The following is an 18891-nucleotide window of genomic DNA, read 5'->3' as shown; positions in this document are numbered from 1 at the left end:
TTTTTCCCATCCGACTCTGTAGAGCATGCTCGTGGACTGCTGCAACCCCGTGAGACTCTACTGAAATACTAAACAGCTCTGACCACATGCATTTATTCTTCCATTCTATGCAAAGCAGGACTAGGACCACTGTTGCTGAAGGAAATCTCAGATTAAAAAGAAATACATCACAGACATGAACTTCAACAGAGAGACTGTAGAAGGAAACCACCAGTTACCGCTTTCTGTTTGCTTTTCCCTGGACATTTGTGGATCAGATTTTCATTTCCATGAATATTTAAAAACATCTGCCCTTTTTTCAAAGCATGTTCATATCAAATGCACAGATCCATAAAGTCAACTCTTTACGTCTTTTCAGAGCAGGGTAAAAAATGCATCAGCTTGAAGTCCAGGCAACATGAATGTCCAAACTGGGCAACTGCTGAGTGTGTTAAGAAAGCCTCGTCCCAAACAAGCGGCCAGGTTTTAGACAGGCCAAGGAGGCACGTGTTCATGGCACTTGGAGGAATGACTGGAAGGTGCAGAAGTTACAGCTATGGAGCAAGCCCTGTGTGGTCCATCTCCGGAGATGACCCCTTGCCAAGGCAACCTCTGTGCGACAAACTGCCTGGCAGCCTAGCGAGTGCCTGGTGAGTCATTATCTGCAAAGTGCCTCCAAAGCTCTTCTGGGGCCGGGGCAGTGTCTGGCAGAAGAAACAAGCAGTAAAGTTTGAGGCCGGACTCGAATTAGCAGACCTGGCCAGGGAAAGATTAGGCTCTTTCAACATGCCTTTTTCCTCCCGCCATCTCCTGTAAAGGCAGCTTACCTTGAACTGCAGACGGTAAAAAAGAAACATGGAGTAATTTATTTCAGCATCCTTTCCCAGAGCAAGATTGTTCCCCAAAGCACATTTTCTAGTGATTGTGTTCTGCTTACCTTTAAAAGATATAAGTTAATAGCCTTCATTCCTTTCATGAGAAGACTAATAGACATCAACAGTGGGGTTTTATTTCTTGAAAAGGAGCCAAATGTCTTTTCTTGTTTTTCTTAATTCTGTCTTGCTACTGTTAGTTAGACTTCTTGCAGCAGTCCTTGGCTATTTCTCTCCTCCTCGAGGCCCTCAAGCTCGGTTTGTGTCTTTCCTTTTCCTGACAGATTTCAGCCAGCTTACGGTATCTTTGTTATTTTAAACTAACCCTCTAAGACAGACCCCTGGCAAGGTAGTATCTGTGTTCCTACAGGTGTCTTCTATCAACCAGACATTTCACTGAGTGACAAGAGAAGGGAAACAAATAGGGGATAAACCCCATGCTTTTAAATGTCAGTTCTTTCCCAACAATTTCAAAGATCACGGGGAATTTTGATAAAGGTTCAGACTAATGTATTGAGAGACAAAGCAACTTTTTTTTTCAGAAATAATGTTTTAAAAGTACATGGGAGCAAACAGTGGCTGAGCATGTACAGGATTAATCTTGTTTGCAAAGTAATCGAGAAAAATACCCGCTGGTTTCTGAGGACACTCTATTACCAGCCTAAGGTAGAAGAACCTCCAGGGATTTAACAGCAGTCAATAGTTCTAAAAACAGACAGACCAAGCCTTTGGTTCTGGTTGATATTAAGTTAGAGCAATAAGTCAATGTAGCTTTTCCATACCAGCACCGTCTTCAGACTTATATACACAAAGCTGCATCTGGTCTGCAAATGAAGCTGGCTCCAAGTCTGCTCAGTGTTACTCTTCCCTGTCTCTGCCCCCTCCCATTGCACCCGCTCCTGGGAGACATAGCGAGCCCTAGGATTCAGCAAGCGGGGGACTAAGTGGGGGACAGTAATTACAGCTGGGAGTCAAGAGTTGCTTCCGAATCAGCTGCCGGGGCCGGTGGAGAGATGTTGCCCTGCCTCCTCTGTCAGCACAGTAAATGTTGTCACACCAGTACAACGAGGAGGTACCCCAGCCGTGCCACTGCCACCGCACGGAGCAGGCACTCTTCCTGCGGGGCTCCGCTGACACCCCAACCCAGCGCGTAAACAGCGTTGGAAGAGCTGAAATGGCATGGAGGGCATTCGGCTGCATGGGATCACTTACTTGAAAAGTAAATCAGCCTGCTTAGCAGACAGATTTATTACCAGCCATGAGGGATTATGAAGTGGAGTCATTTTGATTCATTAGAGCATTCAGAGAGTTTGTGTAAGTTCCTGGAAGCTGTCTGGGATGGTCTTTAACCATCCTCTTGCTGTTACCTGATGGTGAAGGGGAAAGTTGGAAAGCACTCATGCTGAATTTGTTTTTCCCTATGTTTGGTAATAGACTTTGACAAGCTGTTTAAAGAACTGAGCCTTCTGACTTGTGCTGTGCCGAGCCATCCTTCCAACTCAGCTACACGTAGCTTTTTCTGTTCTTTTCCTCCCTCTCTATAATATTTAATCAACAAAGTCCTACCTCCATTTCCCCGAGGCCAGAGTAGTGCATCTTTCTGCATTTAGAAACCTCCTACGCATGTGAACATGTCCTTTGTGCAGTGATGTTGTTTTAATTAGCCACATCTTTCTTTTTGGCCAGAAATACATGAAATGACTGCGTGCGTCTTTCCTGTAGCCAAGAGGCAGCAGAGCACCCTTGGTGCCCAGCTGTGGGTGGTGGGAGAAGCTCTCTGGCTGTGCTGTGGGCTGGCGGCAAGGATTGAAAGGGGGGAGGAGACAGACTGTGTGCCCAGAGCTGGCAGGGGAAGGGGGGCAAAGCTTGGGCAGGAGAGAGGAGCAGGGAAAAGACAACCCTGGGTGGCCCAGGGCATAGGCAGGGAGGGAGAAGAGGCCCACCTAAAACAGGTCAGAAAGCATGGCCTGAGACATCGTCTCTGTAATGACCAGCATATCATGGAAAAGAGCTAATGAAAGAAGATGATGTTAGGACAAAACTATTAGGACAATAACCCTCCCAAGACCAAACTGTACAAGGCAACAGTTGAATGCTAGCATAACTACCCTTAGCTTCAGCAACACACAAGCCTGTTCCAAGTGGTCTCCTAATCCTGCATTCAAAGTGCTCGTTAGATAACCTGCTGTTTCATTGTTTAGGCTTTGTCTCCTTAAAATTGTATCCAGTATTTTCCATCTGAGTATCAGTACATTCAAAAAGAGCTGGCTGACGTTAACACCTCTCAGAAGCTCCTGACATGTTCAGCAGATTTCCGTTCTGTTAGGGACTTAGTCCTCTTCATTTTGTAGCGTTAGATCAGGAATTTTACTGAATATTCCTTAAATCCCTAGTCATGTAAATATTACTGATGGTAAGAAAAATATGCTGTTAATAAGTGGTCCTTGTCATGAATACATCAAACTATTGAATATATTGTATACCAGTACTGGCTAAGTCGTTGTCCATGCCCCAGCGATGCCTCTACTTGCGCTCTGCAGTGCCCCATCTTCAGCAACACTGCATGTTACAGAGGCTACAAGTCGCCGTCTGTGGCATTTCCATTTTGACTCTGTCATTGATGTGGTCCGCAGATGAGTAAAACGTGGGCTCCCTCTCCTCTTGGTGGGAAGTGAAACACTCCGTGAAATCTCTCTGAACATCAAAGGGAGGCTGGCAAAGCGGAGGAGACATCTCCTCTGGTTTTCAGTTTTGCTGGAAGGAAAATGAACATAATCCTGACCCTAACTGTCTTGTAGTTTTTATTAGGTCTCTTTGGCTTGCAGCAACCACCGTGTGAATAATGCATGCTGCTAGATGGCTTCCCTAAGGAAAGAAGGCTTATGCAATCATATTGTCTGCCGCTACCCGCCTTCTCCTTACCCCATAATAACTCAGAAACCATCTGCCCAATTTCAGCCAAACTTCACAGAGGGAAGGAGTTCTTGAGGTTATTGTGTGAGGTGAAAAAATAAAAATGGGCACCATGCAGGGAAGAGACCTCCTTGTAGTGGCCTTAGTGAGGAACACGAGCTCAGTTCTCACTACAAGTCTGAGGTGTCATTCGGGTACTCAAGTCCAAGAAACACATCCATGAAAAAGCATTTTTCACTGTTTCTGCTGCTCATGCAATGACTTGTTTCTTCACAGATCACTCAGGGTGAGTCCCAGAAGTCGTGCTCCAAGCCTGTAGCAGAGAAAGTCACAGAGAGCTGCCAGCAGATTTGCCAGTGCAGGCCACCTCCACCGTTACCACCGCCTCCTCCACCTCCGCCACCCCCGAGGCTGCTAGTCGTGCCAAGTAAGTAGCTGCTGGTATGGTCGGGCTGTGCTGAGGGAGGGCGAAGCGACAGGGACACCTCAACAGACGTAAGGAGAAAGGATGTGGGAGAGGGCACAGCTAGCTCGTTTGTCATTTTCCACCTGGCAAATGGACGAGAAAACGTTCTCAGTGGAGATGAAGATCTGTTTTCTGATCAATGAATAATGCTTGGCTTTTGGAGGAAAGCCAGAGAAATCCCCTCCTTTCGTTGTGTTATATATGATTCCCTGTCTTTAAATGGTTCCCTGCTGCCCTAGCCCTGGGCAGCGCTTCCCTCAGAGACACAGCTCCGTGCCTCCCCTTGCATTGCGTGACCTCCTGTTTCACCAGGTGTGCGGCTAGGAGGTCTGGGTGCTCCAAGGCAAATTAATTTATAAGCAGGCAAAAATTCAAACACTCTGTCTAGACTATCCTGCAGATTTGGCTGTCTTCAGGACAATGGAGCTGTACTGGTTTACCACAGCAGCGAGTCGGGCTCACTGGTTTTCAATTGCTTAAAACTGTAACAAAAGTCAGGGGCATGTCAGGAGTCACAGCAAGCGAGTGGTTTTCCCACTATTGCGCATACAGGCTAGGACTCATCTATTTCTCTTCATACAAACCAGTGCTCCCAAGCCTTACCCAGCCCATCCAACCTCCTGACTTCCAGCTGTGCGTCCCTGTGCCTGGCAGACCTTGTGCCTGCAGTTCCTGCTGGCTAGCTCTGCCAGCTTCCTTCCACATCAGCGTTCCTGTGATCCTCAGCGCACAGATCCTGTCTGGGGAGCAACGGCTGTGCCGGTGGTCCCCCGAGAGGCAGTCCCTCCGTGGCGGGACGAAGCTCGCCGGGCTACCTGCGCTGGCTGGGCACGGGGACGCAGGCTGGGCCCTGTGCAGACACGTTTGGGTCCCGGGTGTTCGGTGTTCCAGCAAATCTCCTTAGTGCTTCTATATTTTTGCAAATTTGTCTCTCCCTAAAAGGCCGCCTATTAATTCTTCTCCCTGCTTAGATATACTCCCTTGGGAACACTGTTGCAAAGTATATCTATTATCCTTCTCAGCACTTCCCCCAAGGGAAAAGAAATCATTAGGCAGCGTCATTTGGCTGTTTGTCTTTATCAGCGCCATCCCCAGATGTGCAGAAGACACGAAGAAGGCTTCTGCACAGCTTTTAGCCAGGCACAGGACAGGCAGAATTCTGCAGTGTGGTTTTTTTGCCAGGAGCATGCTTTGTATGTGTGCCATGCTGCAGAAATTTAAGGCAGAGGCAGGAGAAAAAAGTAGGGAAACACTTGGGAAAGGAAGTACAAAGACAGCCTGGAAAAGCAGAGATGAAGGTTTTTTTATAGCAAGAAAAATCTCTTTCAGCATTCAGGAAATGTCATGGACAGTAATATTGAAAATTCCCGTGATCTTTGTCTCACAGTTGGAAAATAAAGTACTTTGCCACTCCGTTTTCTTGTGCCTGGGGTGCCCCGTTGCCCTGAGGGAGCTGCTCGTACCCAGATGAGACGTTGCAGAGCAGTGTCGGCACTGGGACCAGCCCGGCTGCTCAGCTGTGGCAGGAGGAGGGCACCCACCGCTGCTGGGCTCCGTACCCTCCCAGCTGCCGTCAGGCAGCGGCTCTGAGCCCGTGGATTTGTCTCCTGTGAAGTGGGCAGGAAATCATATCAGAAGAATAAAGAAGTCTGTCACACATTGCAAGAAGAGGAAAGAGAAATCAAATGGGCCTGCGTCTGGGATAGCCTGATGCTTACTCAGGCTAGATTGCCAGGTGCTAACCCAGTTCTAAAAATGAGCTATATAAATCCAGATGACTAATATTTAAACAAGCTATTTCATTTCAAATGCAATAAAAAAAAACCAAACAGATTACACATTCCTTTCACCAATAAGCTTTAGAGTAGCAATCAAGTGCCTCAGCTTGAAAGATGCTTTCATTATCAGCTGTCTAGGCACTGTGATTTAGCCCACGTGTACAGCAATCCCCATCCTTGTGAGAATGAGCAAGCCTTGTGGTTAAATATGATGTTATAGACACCGCTTTTAAACAGCATTCAGAGGAGAGGGCAGTAAAGGGACAAGGCAAGCTATCATGAAGTGGTTGATGCTAGAGTTGCACTTGGCACTTTTTAAGTGATTAAAGTTAAGTACTGGAAAGACCTCTGCAAAAAGCAGCAGCCCCAGAGCTGCGAGTTTTTTACCTTTGCAAGGTACAGTGTCTGGGCCATGAGGTGCTTTGTAAAGGTGCTGGCACTGCTCTCAGAGCTTTATGAGCACAAAAGGCTGCAGCCTGCTAGGCACTGTCCTTAAAAGCTGGTTTTTGCAGTCAAACTGCAAAAAAGAGGTTGTTAGAAGTTTAGATCATCTCCACACGCTTTAAAAACAGCTACTGGGCATGATGATTAAAGCAAATAGATACAAAATTCCTTTCCATCCAGTTACTACAGGCACCGACAGCTGGGTTATCTGCTAAATGAAGCCATCTAGTGCTCTTTGACATGTCCTGTCTGGTTTCCAGCTGCTGCTGTGGAAGAGCAGGGGACCCTCTTTGTGTCCTCTCCATCAGTCCCACCTGAATGTTTTGCAAACCCTACTCAGATGTATGGGATGGCACTGGGTAACTGTTTGTGAGCAGCTGAATCACTCCGTGAAAGGTTTTCATTGTGCTTGAGGACCACTGAGGACTTTCAGGAACAATTACAGTGCATTTAGTGTCTCTTTAGACATTTCAATATTGACAGCTTGCTCCAGAGACAAATCTTTAGCTCTGGTTCCTGCAGATAGATTTATACAAAATCTGTTAAATGTTGTGAATTCCAGGATTCACGTATAATAACTGGTAAGTGTTGTGTTTACTCTGAGGGACAGTAAGCGAATTCCCTCCACAGAAGATGAGTAGAATCGCACACAACTTAGCAGTCAGTCTAAATACATGGGCAGTAGTAGAAACACCAGCTTTCCAGGCTTTAGGAGACACCTCACTGTTACGTATTTGCAACAGGAACATGTGGGATGTGTTTCAGTGCACCCTGAGGAGGCATATCGTTCGTTCAACAGTACGAATATGGCAAATTAAATTAGATCATATGGCTCTCATATTTCCAAATATAGACAACAAAACTATGGACTGGTGAATTCCAAGGCCCCAGGGAAGAAAAGACAGACTGCTTTTGTCCTTCAGCCATGACCCCAGGCCTCCTTCTCCCACGTTTCTAACTCCTTCACACAGACCACTGGCGTTTCCGACATCCCTTCCAACCCCTGTTTTTGCCTTCACTGTGTCTGCTCTGCAGCTGCCATTGGACATTCCTTCATGGCAACATATCCCTGTGCCTCCTCCTTGCTAAGCGTAGGACTCCTGGTCTGCCCCAGTGAACCAGTCTGATCTACAGTATCCAAATGCAGGCTAGGATCAGCCACGCTGGCCCCTGTGGATGGTGGTTCTCTCAATATTGCTAGTTCCACCCTGTCTCCTTCTGTAACGTGGGACACATCGAGCATTTCAGTTTTGAGTTTCCTGAGCTTCGTTCCAGATAAGGTGTGTTGGCATCCCGCTGAGATACTGCTGTCTTGTTCGGTATAGATGTGTACCTTACTGAGGGTCTTCAATGAGAGGGGCTCCAGCCCATGTTTGAAGTAACTAGGATGGTGGGGACTGCATGACAAAGTGGTGGGGACTGTCAGGAGACATGTTGGTGAGCCAACTGCGGTTTCTCCAGACAGTCTGGCATATTGATGTTTCCACAGTAACTCTCCTTACGCAAGCAGCAGCCTGCTCTTTAACCCGTGCCGAGAAAACCGCTTGTTGATGAAGTGAAGGGAAAGCTCATGAGGCTCTGAGGGGCCTAAGGCCAACTAAGCTTAGATGCTGACAGCAAAGAAAGGAGGAACTTTCAATGAAATTGTGTTCCCTAGGTGTGGCTGTAACGACCTGAAAGAGATAGAGATGCTCAGAACCTGGCCTTTAATTAACTGTTTCTTTTTTTTCCCCATCTGTTTTCCTCCTTGTGTCTGGATTTCAGCCAGGACTAAGGCAAGGTGGGTGGAGTACTTGTTCAGGCAGCTTTTCTAACCTGGCTTCAGAGACCCATGAGATTAAGCTAGTTCAAATTATGTTGCCCCTTCAAAAGCTAAAATACTGCTGCTATCAACCTTTAAATACTTTCTGAGCACACAGGTTTCTCCAGGGGCATTGCAAAGAAGAAAGGACTTTGTCTGGAAGTAGAAGCTAGGCTTTCAAAACAGGAGAGGGTTAAAGCTAGACATACACTGCAGTCAGTGTTTTCACAGTTTTAACCTGTGTAAGGTTTGAGGAGAAAACATTTCGAAAATGACTTCTTCAAAATGGTACAAGGAAGAGAAAGGTTGTTCCGCATGAACTTCTCGCTTGCTGGTTAGAAACATTTGCTGTCTCTGCTTTACCCATCTCCTGCGGTGGGTGAGGAGTCCATGGTACTGCCATCCCCTCTCTGGATGATGGAAATGTCCAGTCAAACATTGCTTTGGTCAAAATTTAGAACAGGAAACATAAATAAAAATTTTTGTCTTAAATCATTACAAGCTGTACTAGTATAGCTGAGGCTGGATTTGTGAAGCAACCTCTGACTCACTGGACGCTTGCACATAGGTGCGCAGTGAGGTCTTTACAGCTCCTGACCTCAAGTGAAAGTTTGCCCTGAGCTGTCAGTTGAGATAAAGCACAATCAAGTCAGTGTAAAGCCAAAGAGAATAACATCACTGCAAAGGACTCTGATCTCCAGGCTGTAATTGTATGTTTTTGTTTTTCAAGGTGAAATCTTTTCCTTCATCTTTGGAGATAGTGCATCTAATTAACTAATTATTTGGACTGGTGAAAATGCCAAAATAAAAATGACCAGCTACAGGAAGGGCACAACTTTTTGGCAACTATATGAGCACAGATGTATAGCTGAGTTTCAGAAAGTGTGCAGGGTCCTTTCAGTACAAGTAGAAAAGCTAAGGACTTTCGGATCTTTTAGGACAGATGGTCACAATGTGCATATATGGGCAGGAGTCTGAAGTACAAGAACAGTCTGGAACTTCTTAAAATTTGAGTAGTTTTTAAAGCAGCTAAAATTTGCGGATTTGGCTTGCTGACTGTTAACAACGTAGCCTTTCACAGCAGAAACTTGTTATAGAAATAAAAAATGTATGGCTGTGGGACATAAAAGATTAAGAAACGGTTTCTCCTTAGGCTTTTCTACAACCTAAATCCTGGTGGTAGAATGGACAGGGTGACCCCGTGTGAATCCAGAGAACGAGTTTGCGCCTCATGCTGAGCAGAGTCTCCAGATGGCCGTTCAAGCTGGAGAGCTGAGCACGGTCCTGATGCTCACCACATTGTTTCTTGTACTACATGGGTTCAGAAGTTGATGTGCTAGCCTACACAACGCTAAAAGGACTTTTGTCCTTGGCAGAGGTCTATGATTGTCCTCCAGGAGTTCCGGGGAAGCTGTGAGATTGCGAACTGCATTTAAATCCTCCTGGAGGCCACCACATGTTTTAAAACGAGGTGCCAAAGAATTTGCTGCAGGCAGTCTGCAATATGGGTTGAGCATCTCAGAGAGCTCTGACTTTAAGTTTCCTGGTGTGTAGGTCCTTTGCCTTGTGAGTGCTTTGCACCTTTCCAGACAGCCACTGCAAAAGCAGTTCTGACTCTTAAGGGCTCAGCTGGCAGGACCAGCCTTTACCTACCGCCCTTCTGCCAGAAGGACCAGTTCGGAGTAGTTTTGAGAATTTGGGCACACTTGAGGAGTCTTGGATTAACTGCTCCCAAGTGCTGATGCCCAGTGGAATTGTTAGTGAACAGATGAGGGTGTTTTTGTTTTATAATATGTGAAGATGTTTTCCTCCATACTTCACACAACATAGTGACTGCCAAAACTGAACAGTTATGGAAGAGAACTACAGTAGCACCAAAATGGCAGGGAGCACATTGTCTCCTACACCAAGACATTTATAGTAATTACAGCTACAGTGAAAGAATATTGTTTTACTACAAGTCTGGTCTAGACAGTGATTTTTTTAAATGCAAGCAGAATGCTGAAACAAGGAAGCCCGTTCAGTTTTGGTAACACAGCTGTCATACTGTGAATTACAGACTTGTGCGACAGCATTGTTTATAATTTACAAAGCAAAACCAAAATTCAGTTCTTGTCTTCTCCCACATAAACTTTCATTTTACTGGAGGATTGTGACTCTAAGAACTGGCAGAAGGATGTTGAGGCTTTCGAGTCTGAATTGAAATCCAGCCCCACAGCCTGGAGTCATGGATGGTAGCACATGCAGAGTCTAGTCCCAGTCCCCATCATGTTGTTCTCACATCACAGACACTACGTTCTCTGTTAGCACAGTGAACCAAATCATTAAGTATCCAAGATGGTATTTAGGCAGAATTCACCCACCTAAATCAGAAAAGCAATTATTAGATTTCCTGCTTCAAACTGCAGGCACCTCTGATTTTATCACTAAAGACATAAAGCCTTCAAAATCCTGCTATTTTTTGCATTTAGCAGTTATTTCTGGCATAGGAATAAAAGTTGCAAGTGCTTACCTACCAGTCAAAATGAGAAAATTATTTAGGATGAGGATATTTCTTAAGCAGCAATCAAATATGAAGTTTGAAATAGTTTGAACATCTGGGATGTTACCTCAAGTCTGGAGAGCTGGATTAGTGACTAGAAAGCAGGGAAGACTGGAAAGGTTCATGCTGTTTCTTTCATGGTAGGATTCTGCTATCACTCGTGCACCTAACATCTCATACTGGGCTGTTGTAAACTATCTTTGTAAAACACTGGTTAGATCAGGCTGTCAGTCACAGCTTCTATTGCTTTCCCAATTCAGAGTTTTTCACCACAATAAATTCTGAAATGTTTTGTCAAGTCTAATTTTTATTTAGACAAGTGATGAATCTTCCCCCTGCTCTGGGACCTTGCAGATTTGTTTTGAATTTTTCGTGCAGTGATAAATCCATATTATGGAAAAATCCACTCTCTTGAAAATTCACTTGTTCATACATTTTGAAGTATTTAAAAGTAAGAGCCTCAGGCCAGATTTTACAGTGCGGGAATCAGTGGGAGTTCTGTTATCTATAGATTAAAAGCATTGTCTAATTTTGAAAAAAGAAGCAGCAGATATTAAGCTGATTCTGCAGTCACAGTCCTTTCTACTCTGAGATGCATACTCCCAACAGCTTGGTATTTTTTTTTTTAAGCAAAAGAGTTGGCTAAGCTGAAGACATTAATTCCCTGTGTGGATGGCAGTCCATTTGTACATGCCTACCATTTCACTGATTAAGAAGATAAGAAATCTTCACTGAAGTTACTGATGAGTCAGAGGCTGCTGATTTACAAGTAATTGTAGGTTCCCCTGCCCGTGGCAGAAGGAGTTGTGCCTCATCTCCACAAGTCAGATGTAAACTCTTAATTGGCACAAGCTGTTCTAGCAGGGAGGGCTAAGCAGCTGACCTCAGTAAAGCAGACCCACAGAAATCTATGTTCTTGTAATGGTTTTGTGGATTTTCTTTGTTGTAGACACAATGGACAGGTGATGCACTGCCTGTGTAATTGCAATTTACGGGTAATTTTTAAATCGACGTAGCAGATCAAGGAAGCAGCAGTCTGGACATTTGGGGTGTTATCCCAAAATGAGTACATAGTGTCCATTAATATGGTACAAACATAGTTAATAACTGATGCCACTGCCAAAAACTGTCGTTAATAATTGTGCAAGTTAATTTAACACTTCGACTAGTAAATCATATCACTTTATAACAACATATATATAGTAGCAAATTGTGAATTCCTAATTGTTATTAAAATTAATCAGTTTATAATTTTGAAGTGTCTTTTAAATGGAGCTGATATTTCATCAGTTCAGTGGTTAGAAATAGTTTACACAAAAATCTGTTCCTTGAAAATGCTGCTATTAAACTGGATTTTTACTAGGAGCACTGCTGCAATTAAACTGGACTTTTACCAAAGCAGCAGATTCTCTTGAATCATCCCTGGACATTTTCCTTTCCTTTTGGAAGCAGTGCATAGTCTTATTTCATAGCCACTGTCAAAGGAAATGACTATTAGTGGAGCAAAGGGAGGGTTTGATTTAACCCTCGGTTTGATTTGGCAAGCTGCAGGCGCTCTGCCTCAGCTTTCTGGGGCATCATTCTGCGGCGCTGGCTGCCTACTGCTGTAGGCTTCAGTAGGGAGTGATGGTGAGCAGCATCTCTGCAAAAGCTCGCCTACCTGTGCAGGTCCAGATTTCTGTGTGAAGCCTGAGGAAAATGCAGATAGCAACCTGTAACCATTTTGCTTGCTTTTGTGACTGTAAGGTAGCCTGTGCCTTGTCTTTTAGCTTTCAGAGAGTTATAAATGTACTCTGAGTGGCGACTGAGGACTTCATGTTGTGCATTTGACATGGTGAAATGACTTGATCTGTTAATATGATGTAATTGCCATTTTAGATATTTTATATTTTATGGACACTGCATGGAAATTTATCAGTTTATAAATGTAATTTTGGTTTTATTAGAATGAAATTTACGCCTGGTTTGGAAGGCATTCACACTTCAGTTCCATTTTACTCTGGATGGGTCATCAATTTTGTTTCCCTTACAATGAACCTGAATACAATTGGGAAAAGGAACTAAGTGCACTAGGTATGGGAATTATTGATTGGTCTCCTCAGGGACATTTTGAAGTGATAGCTGTAGCCCTTCCAGCAATAACTGAGCCACTGAAGTGACACAAGGAATAAACTATGTAATATCAAACAGAAGGATTATGTTTATATAGATGCCATACACTAGCAGAAGTATCTGCTACATAGTCAGCTGGCTGTTCCCTAAAACTCAGACATATGACTTGCAATATGGCTTTCTTTGTAAAGCGAATTTTTTTAAGCCATCTGTACTAACCAATCTAAAGTGTATGTCTGTTATAGTCACCCTCTCCATATAGTGAGTGAATGCTTAACAGGCAAACCATTAATTTTTCAGAGATGGACACAAACCAGTGCGTTAGAAACTGCTGCTACTAACACGTTAGGAAAATATCCCAAGCATTTCCAAGTCATCCACAATCTGTGTTAGGAAATTCAGTCTGCAGTTTGCTGAGGCTGGTTTTGTATCTGCCTTCCCTGAAGGCACTAATTCTGAGAAAGTTTGAACTCTAAGATGTGAGGCTTGTCCAATCTTTGCTATTATCTGGAGGTTCCTGAACTCTTTGAAAAGCTGCTAAGAGATAATATCTTAATCATACCAGCAGCACTGAATGTTGCTCACATTTCATAGCCTGTGACTCTGATGACACCACTCATGTGAATGCCATTCAGCCTGAAGAAGCTGTGCAGATCTGGACCTTAATTTGTTCTGTATGTAGAACATTATACCAAGAAAATCTGTCATCTTTCTGTGGGATTGAATCTGCCAGCCCCGAGAGATCTAATTAATCATTTGCTGATGGAAGATTGGTCATCAATGTAGGAGCTTAGACTTCCAAAATCGTATTTCAGCTGTCTGAATTTCAGCCTATACCCATCCCTTCTTTGAAGGCCTGTTCACTGCAAGAGCTGAAAGATGGATAAGCTTTCAGAAGACTTGATGGTGACATACTGTGACTCCTGCGAAGGAGGTGTCTTGCCCACACTGCGGGGAGCGGTGAAAAGAGAGTCCGGGGTGCTGCTTCTCCTCTGCCACCAACCTGCCAGGAGATCCCAGGAAAGTCAACTACGCTATCAGCCACTCAGAGTTATATCTGAAACGGAAATATTTTTTCAGCTCTGTAAACCTTGGATTTAAGACTAGTGGATGTAAAGCACTAAAGATTATTTTTAGGCTCAAAAGTGAACAATAATTGCTACAGAACTGATCAGCTATGTCCTGTCCTAGCACTCATAGAAGAGGAGGCTGCACCACCACACAGCAAGGAGGAAAAGATGTTCACCGTGCCGGGAGCAAGAGGCAGAGCTTATGGCCACACTGTCACTGCATGGTAATGAAAGAAAGGAGGCAGCCTGAGGGGCTGGACAAGAACCTATGGTGCAAAACATCACTACGTCATGTCTTATTTCTCCTCTGTCAGTGATGATACAGTGTCAGCAAACACCTGGCAAATGAGCGTGTATCAGCATACGTGGGAATTCACAGCCTGAAAGTGATATCACTGTATGTAGCTAAAGTGTCCACGTGGATGCCACTGCCATAGTACCTTAACAGGCTTCACAGTGCCTGCTGGGGCATGGATTTCATCCAAGGGTGCCTGAGGCTCAGTAAAATCAAAGGCTAGGTTTTTAAGGGCTTTTATCACCTAAAAATGCAGATAGGTGCCGAATGAGCTCTGCAAACCACTTAACTCCCAGCAAAGGTCCTAAGCCATAGCCCACTCCACCTAATTTTGGAGAGGACGGATGCTTTCTGTGTGCTGTTCACTAAGCACTTCCTCGCTGATGACCTGAGGCGGGTGGTAGCCAGCAGGTCATGAGGGAGGACACAGGGATGGTGAGGCCAATTTCCTACTCATGCACTTGCTCCTTGGCAGTCACTTCTGCATGAGATGCGCTCTGCAGCTGCACCACCCCATGCAGGAGCCTGTCTCTCCCTGAAATACCTGGTAGCTGGTGACAAGCCCATCTTCTGCTCCAAAACAGCCTCTGAAACAGCTTGAAGGAAAGCCAGCTTGACTGGGGGAGATAACTGTCCAGACAACTCATTTCTCTTCATACCTACCTTCCCGTGGTGGATCTGGGAGGTGATGTTAGCTATGTGATGGACGAGGAAAGCTCTGTGGGAAAATGCATTTCCTGCCCCTAGCAAGTTCCAGTTTAGATGTGATCCTTTACTGCTTCCACTGGTCCTTGCTGCTGTCAGATACCCCCAGAGCCCAGTGCCGTAAGCCTGCAAAGAAACGTAGCCCTTTTACCAAGAAGCCTGAAAAAGTCTCAGCATTTGATTCATAGCAGCAAACCTCTTCTTGCCTGTGTTATAGCTGCTCATGCATCTACTGAGCTTTATGGGTCTCAGAGGGCGGGGGCCCATGACAGTAAACACCAAAACAGAAGCTTCTGATCTTTTTCAACCTTGTTATGAGATGTAGCGAGGAAGCCAGAGGCTCACACAGCGGGCTCGACCAGCTCCTCGCAGAAGCGGCCAAAGAGCAGGCATACCTGGGACACAGTGGCAGGGGCCGGGATGCAGTGTCCACCTGGTCTGCAAGGCTGATGGTTTGACACCTATTACAGGTGAAAAGTTCATCCTTTTCATCTTTAAAACGTGTTGGAAGTTCTCTCACCTCTGCGTATCATACTTGTTTTTAGATCTGCTTTAGGAAGTCTGTGCCAGCCAAATCAAAATGGGGGAGGGACGTATGTAGGTATCTTTGTGTACGTACGTGTGCATCTGTGTCTGCTTGTTGAATACTGGTGGAAATATCCTAACATGCTTTCAGGTATCCAAGTGCCGAAATGGCAAAGGCAGACTTGCGTGAAGGTTCAGTGTTTTCAGGCCTCTTGTCTCCAGCATGCTCTTTTCACTGCCGCAACGTAACGAGGTCCCACAGTTTGCTGGGGCAAGCAGGTGATCCTCAGTACTGATTTTTTCCCACTGAAGAATAGCCCATGGTTCCTGCGCGCATCGCTCGCCGCTGGAGAGCCAGGCCGCATGTTTGTGCAATGAAGTGGATGGTACTGCGCTGGCACGTCTCTGTGCCTCTCAGTGGTGCCTCTGTTCAAAAGAACTGAGAATTACTGTCCCCAGGTCAGTGCCGTGCTGCTGTAGACCATGGCCTCGCTGCTGTGTTTGCTTGCATATGTAGTTTATGGGAAGGTCAGGGAAATACAGCTAGTTCTTGTAGAAACATGTATGAAGTACTTAAAAATTTACCTATTTACCCTGTTAGAGAATTGGGAAAGGAATAACAACAGTGCTGACATGCAGCCTTGTGTTGCACTTTTTATCCCTGCATCTTGCAACAGTTTGGAAAGCTGGGACTACTGTCCTGGAGAAGGAGAAACAGAGGCTGGGAGTGAAGATCGTTCCAAAATCACCCAACAAGCAAGGGGGAGAGCAGAGGCTGGAACCCACGTCCTGGGAGGAATTTTACCTCCTACCCACAGTGACACTCTGCCTAGCAGAGGTTAAAGCCTGTATCATAAAACTCAGAAAATTAAACTTAAGGTTGTATGTCTACATACCCAAGTTAAACCATCCCGGCTTTCTGAGTGCTCAGAACCTCTGGAAATGAGGTCACCTTCTAAAATAAATTCCAGGGTACTAATTTAACAGCAAATTTTCACGTACTTGTGACCTGTTTCTTAGAAGCACCAGATACCCACTAGTCAGACCCTTGCGTCTCGGAAGGCAGGACACCGAGCACGGCCGGGCTTGCCGGAGCAACGGCTCGCACAGGGGGGCAGCGCTCAGGACTATCTGGGGTGTCACTAGGACTGTCTGGGTGCTGCTCAGCCTGGTGCTGATCCAGGCTGCGGAGAGTGGGGGTGTGGCGGTGCCCACGGGGCTCTCCAGAATGACCGTGTTGCTGCAAGGAGGAGGCTGCCTTGCAAGGCACAGGCTTCAATTCTCATCTGCTCGCGACAGAAACCGATAGCGTGTGATTTAATTGGGGTGAAAACAATACCATCCTTTCTTGCTGAGGGGCAATCAGATGGTGAGGGAGAATCAGATGGCGAGGGAGAAGCGGCATCTCATGGGGAGACTGCTGGTTAGAAAAACATGTGACAAAGTCAGATCAGAGGGCAGTGGCTGACGTGAGCGTCCATTGTAAAGATAAATGCCAGAGCTGAGTGTTAACACAGAAACTAGCTATGATGTAATCTCCTTAAAAGCCTTTTTTCCACAAGGCCTGTAAATGCTACTGCTTCTCCAGATCATACTTTAGAAAATAGACCCTCTGTGCTCACTAACCCCACTCTCCTCCAAAAGACCTTGGCAGCTGAAACCACGTTTTGCTCCTGTTTGCGGGGTTATACCTCGGTTCTGGCTAGTCCCATTAGCTTCACCGACAACCTCATAGGGTTGAGGCTGGCAGTGCTTGCATCTGCTCTCAGGGAGGAGGCAACACCATCCACAGAGTAGGACTGGCCAGGAGTCAAAAGACATTTGTTTACTGGCTTTTTCACTGAGCCACGGTGACTTTGCGCAAGTCGCTTCCTCGCAATGCGCTTCACTCATGCCTAGGCGACCGATACTTTCATCTGCTATTATTTTTATTTTGGTCCTAATGATATGTTCAGTTTCTAAAGGACTCTCAAATCTGCCAGGGAAAAGCAGCTGCATAAGACCTACCAGGACAGCACAGTAACTTGGGGCTTTAGTGAAATCCGCTGCAAAACCCAAACCTAAATGCGTGCAGATTCAATAACCTCTTAAGTTAAGATCTTAAGCACCGTGCTTAAAACTCCCTCACCCAGCTCCTCTCTTCTTCACTGGCTGTATCCAGGCTCAGGTTTTTTCACCAGCAGTTCCAGTCCTGTTTCTTGCAGTGAGCCGTGCGCTCCTCTATCGCCCATGACTATCAGAAAGCTCCTGCAGAACTGCCCTTTTCCTCCACCTCCTGCAAACTCCAGGCGCCAAAACTAAGCGCAAAACTGAGCATGTTTCTTGTTTCAGAAGGGGCGTATTTTTAGAAAGGGGGAGAAAACTAGGGAGATGAGGGAACCAAGAGTGTAGAATAACAGCATCTACAGTGTAAATGCTGCGGGGGAGGGAATTTCTCCAGCATCATGCCGCACATGTTTTTATTATAGCAGAAGTTCCTGCTGTGTAGTGATTGCAGTATCCCCCCTAAAAGTGTAGTAGGAACATATGCACGGAGCAGCTGCATGATATAAACTTGTCTGCAACATAATGTGATAAACAGAAGTATCATCTGCTACAGAAATAGCTGATTTCCACCAGTATTATTTAACCTAGCTACTCCAGGGAGGCAGTAAATCAGGACAGGCTTTCTGCTGAGCACACTGCTATTGTCTTGTAGTAGTTGTTTACCCGACTGGCTCATGGCACTCTGGAAATAGCCCTACGTTTACAAGCAACAGGAAGGGCACAGATCTGTAAGAAAGTAAAAAAATAAAAGAAAACCAACATAAATCTTTTTCTGGATCAAAATTTGCTTCAAAATTAGGTGATTCTTGTTTTCTTTAAGCCAGTCTATTGCACATCATGTACAGTTACAGCCATGCTCTGGAGGTGAGGGTGGTAGGATGGGATGTTGCTGGTCTAAGGCAGTTCTTTGGTCTTTCCTCACTGGGTAGCATTTTCCTCCTGTGCCTGTTCTCTGTGGCAGGATCTCAGGGAGCAGGTCCAGCAGAGCAGCTTTCTGGGTCACTGCTTTTTGGGGACTGTGGTAATCCAAATCCTTTCCAGCATGTTTGGATTTACTGGAGATGAACTTGCCCCAAGAGGACTTCATCTGTTATTGAAGCTGTCCTCCATTCCTGCTTTGCATTCCTGCTGCATTGGCCCAGTCCCTCGAGTTAATGATGGCTGTTAATAGATCTGGCTTTCTCTGCTGCCCATCCTGTGCCCTTCTTCCCCCCAGCTGTCTAAACCGTGTGTCCATCGCTTTGAGTACAACAGCCCTGGGTGCTGTGGGGATCTCATATTTTATTGTATTTGCTGGATTTAATCCGCTTGCCGCTGCTTTAGCGTTTGGAGTTCTCCTTTAG

General features: G+C 45.4%; 1 protein-coding gene across 3 annotated transcripts in view; it reads left to right on the top strand.

Moving 5' to 3' along the window:
* PRIMA1 (proline rich membrane anchor 1) overlaps positions 1 to 18891 on the top strand; it is a 52630-nt gene that overhangs the window by 2399 nt on the left and 31340 nt on the right. For all 3 annotated transcript variants that reach the window (XM_075426540.1, XM_075426543.1, XM_075426542.1), the window contains exon 2: positions 4041 to 4191. In XM_075426540.1, coding sequence (XP_075282655.1) covers positions 4041 to 4191 — 151 coding nt within the window. The remainder of the gene's footprint in view (positions 1 to 4040; positions 4192 to 18891) is intronic.

This window comes from Opisthocomus hoazin, chromosome 7 (assembly GCF_030867145.1).
Source record: "Opisthocomus hoazin isolate bOpiHoa1 chromosome 7, bOpiHoa1.hap1, whole genome shotgun sequence".
Classification (NCBI taxonomy): Eukaryota; Metazoa; Chordata; class Aves; order Opisthocomiformes; family Opisthocomidae; genus Opisthocomus; species Opisthocomus hoazin.
The sequence above is the reverse complement of the archived record's forward strand: the minus strand, read 5'-3'. Positions and strand labels throughout refer to the sequence as shown.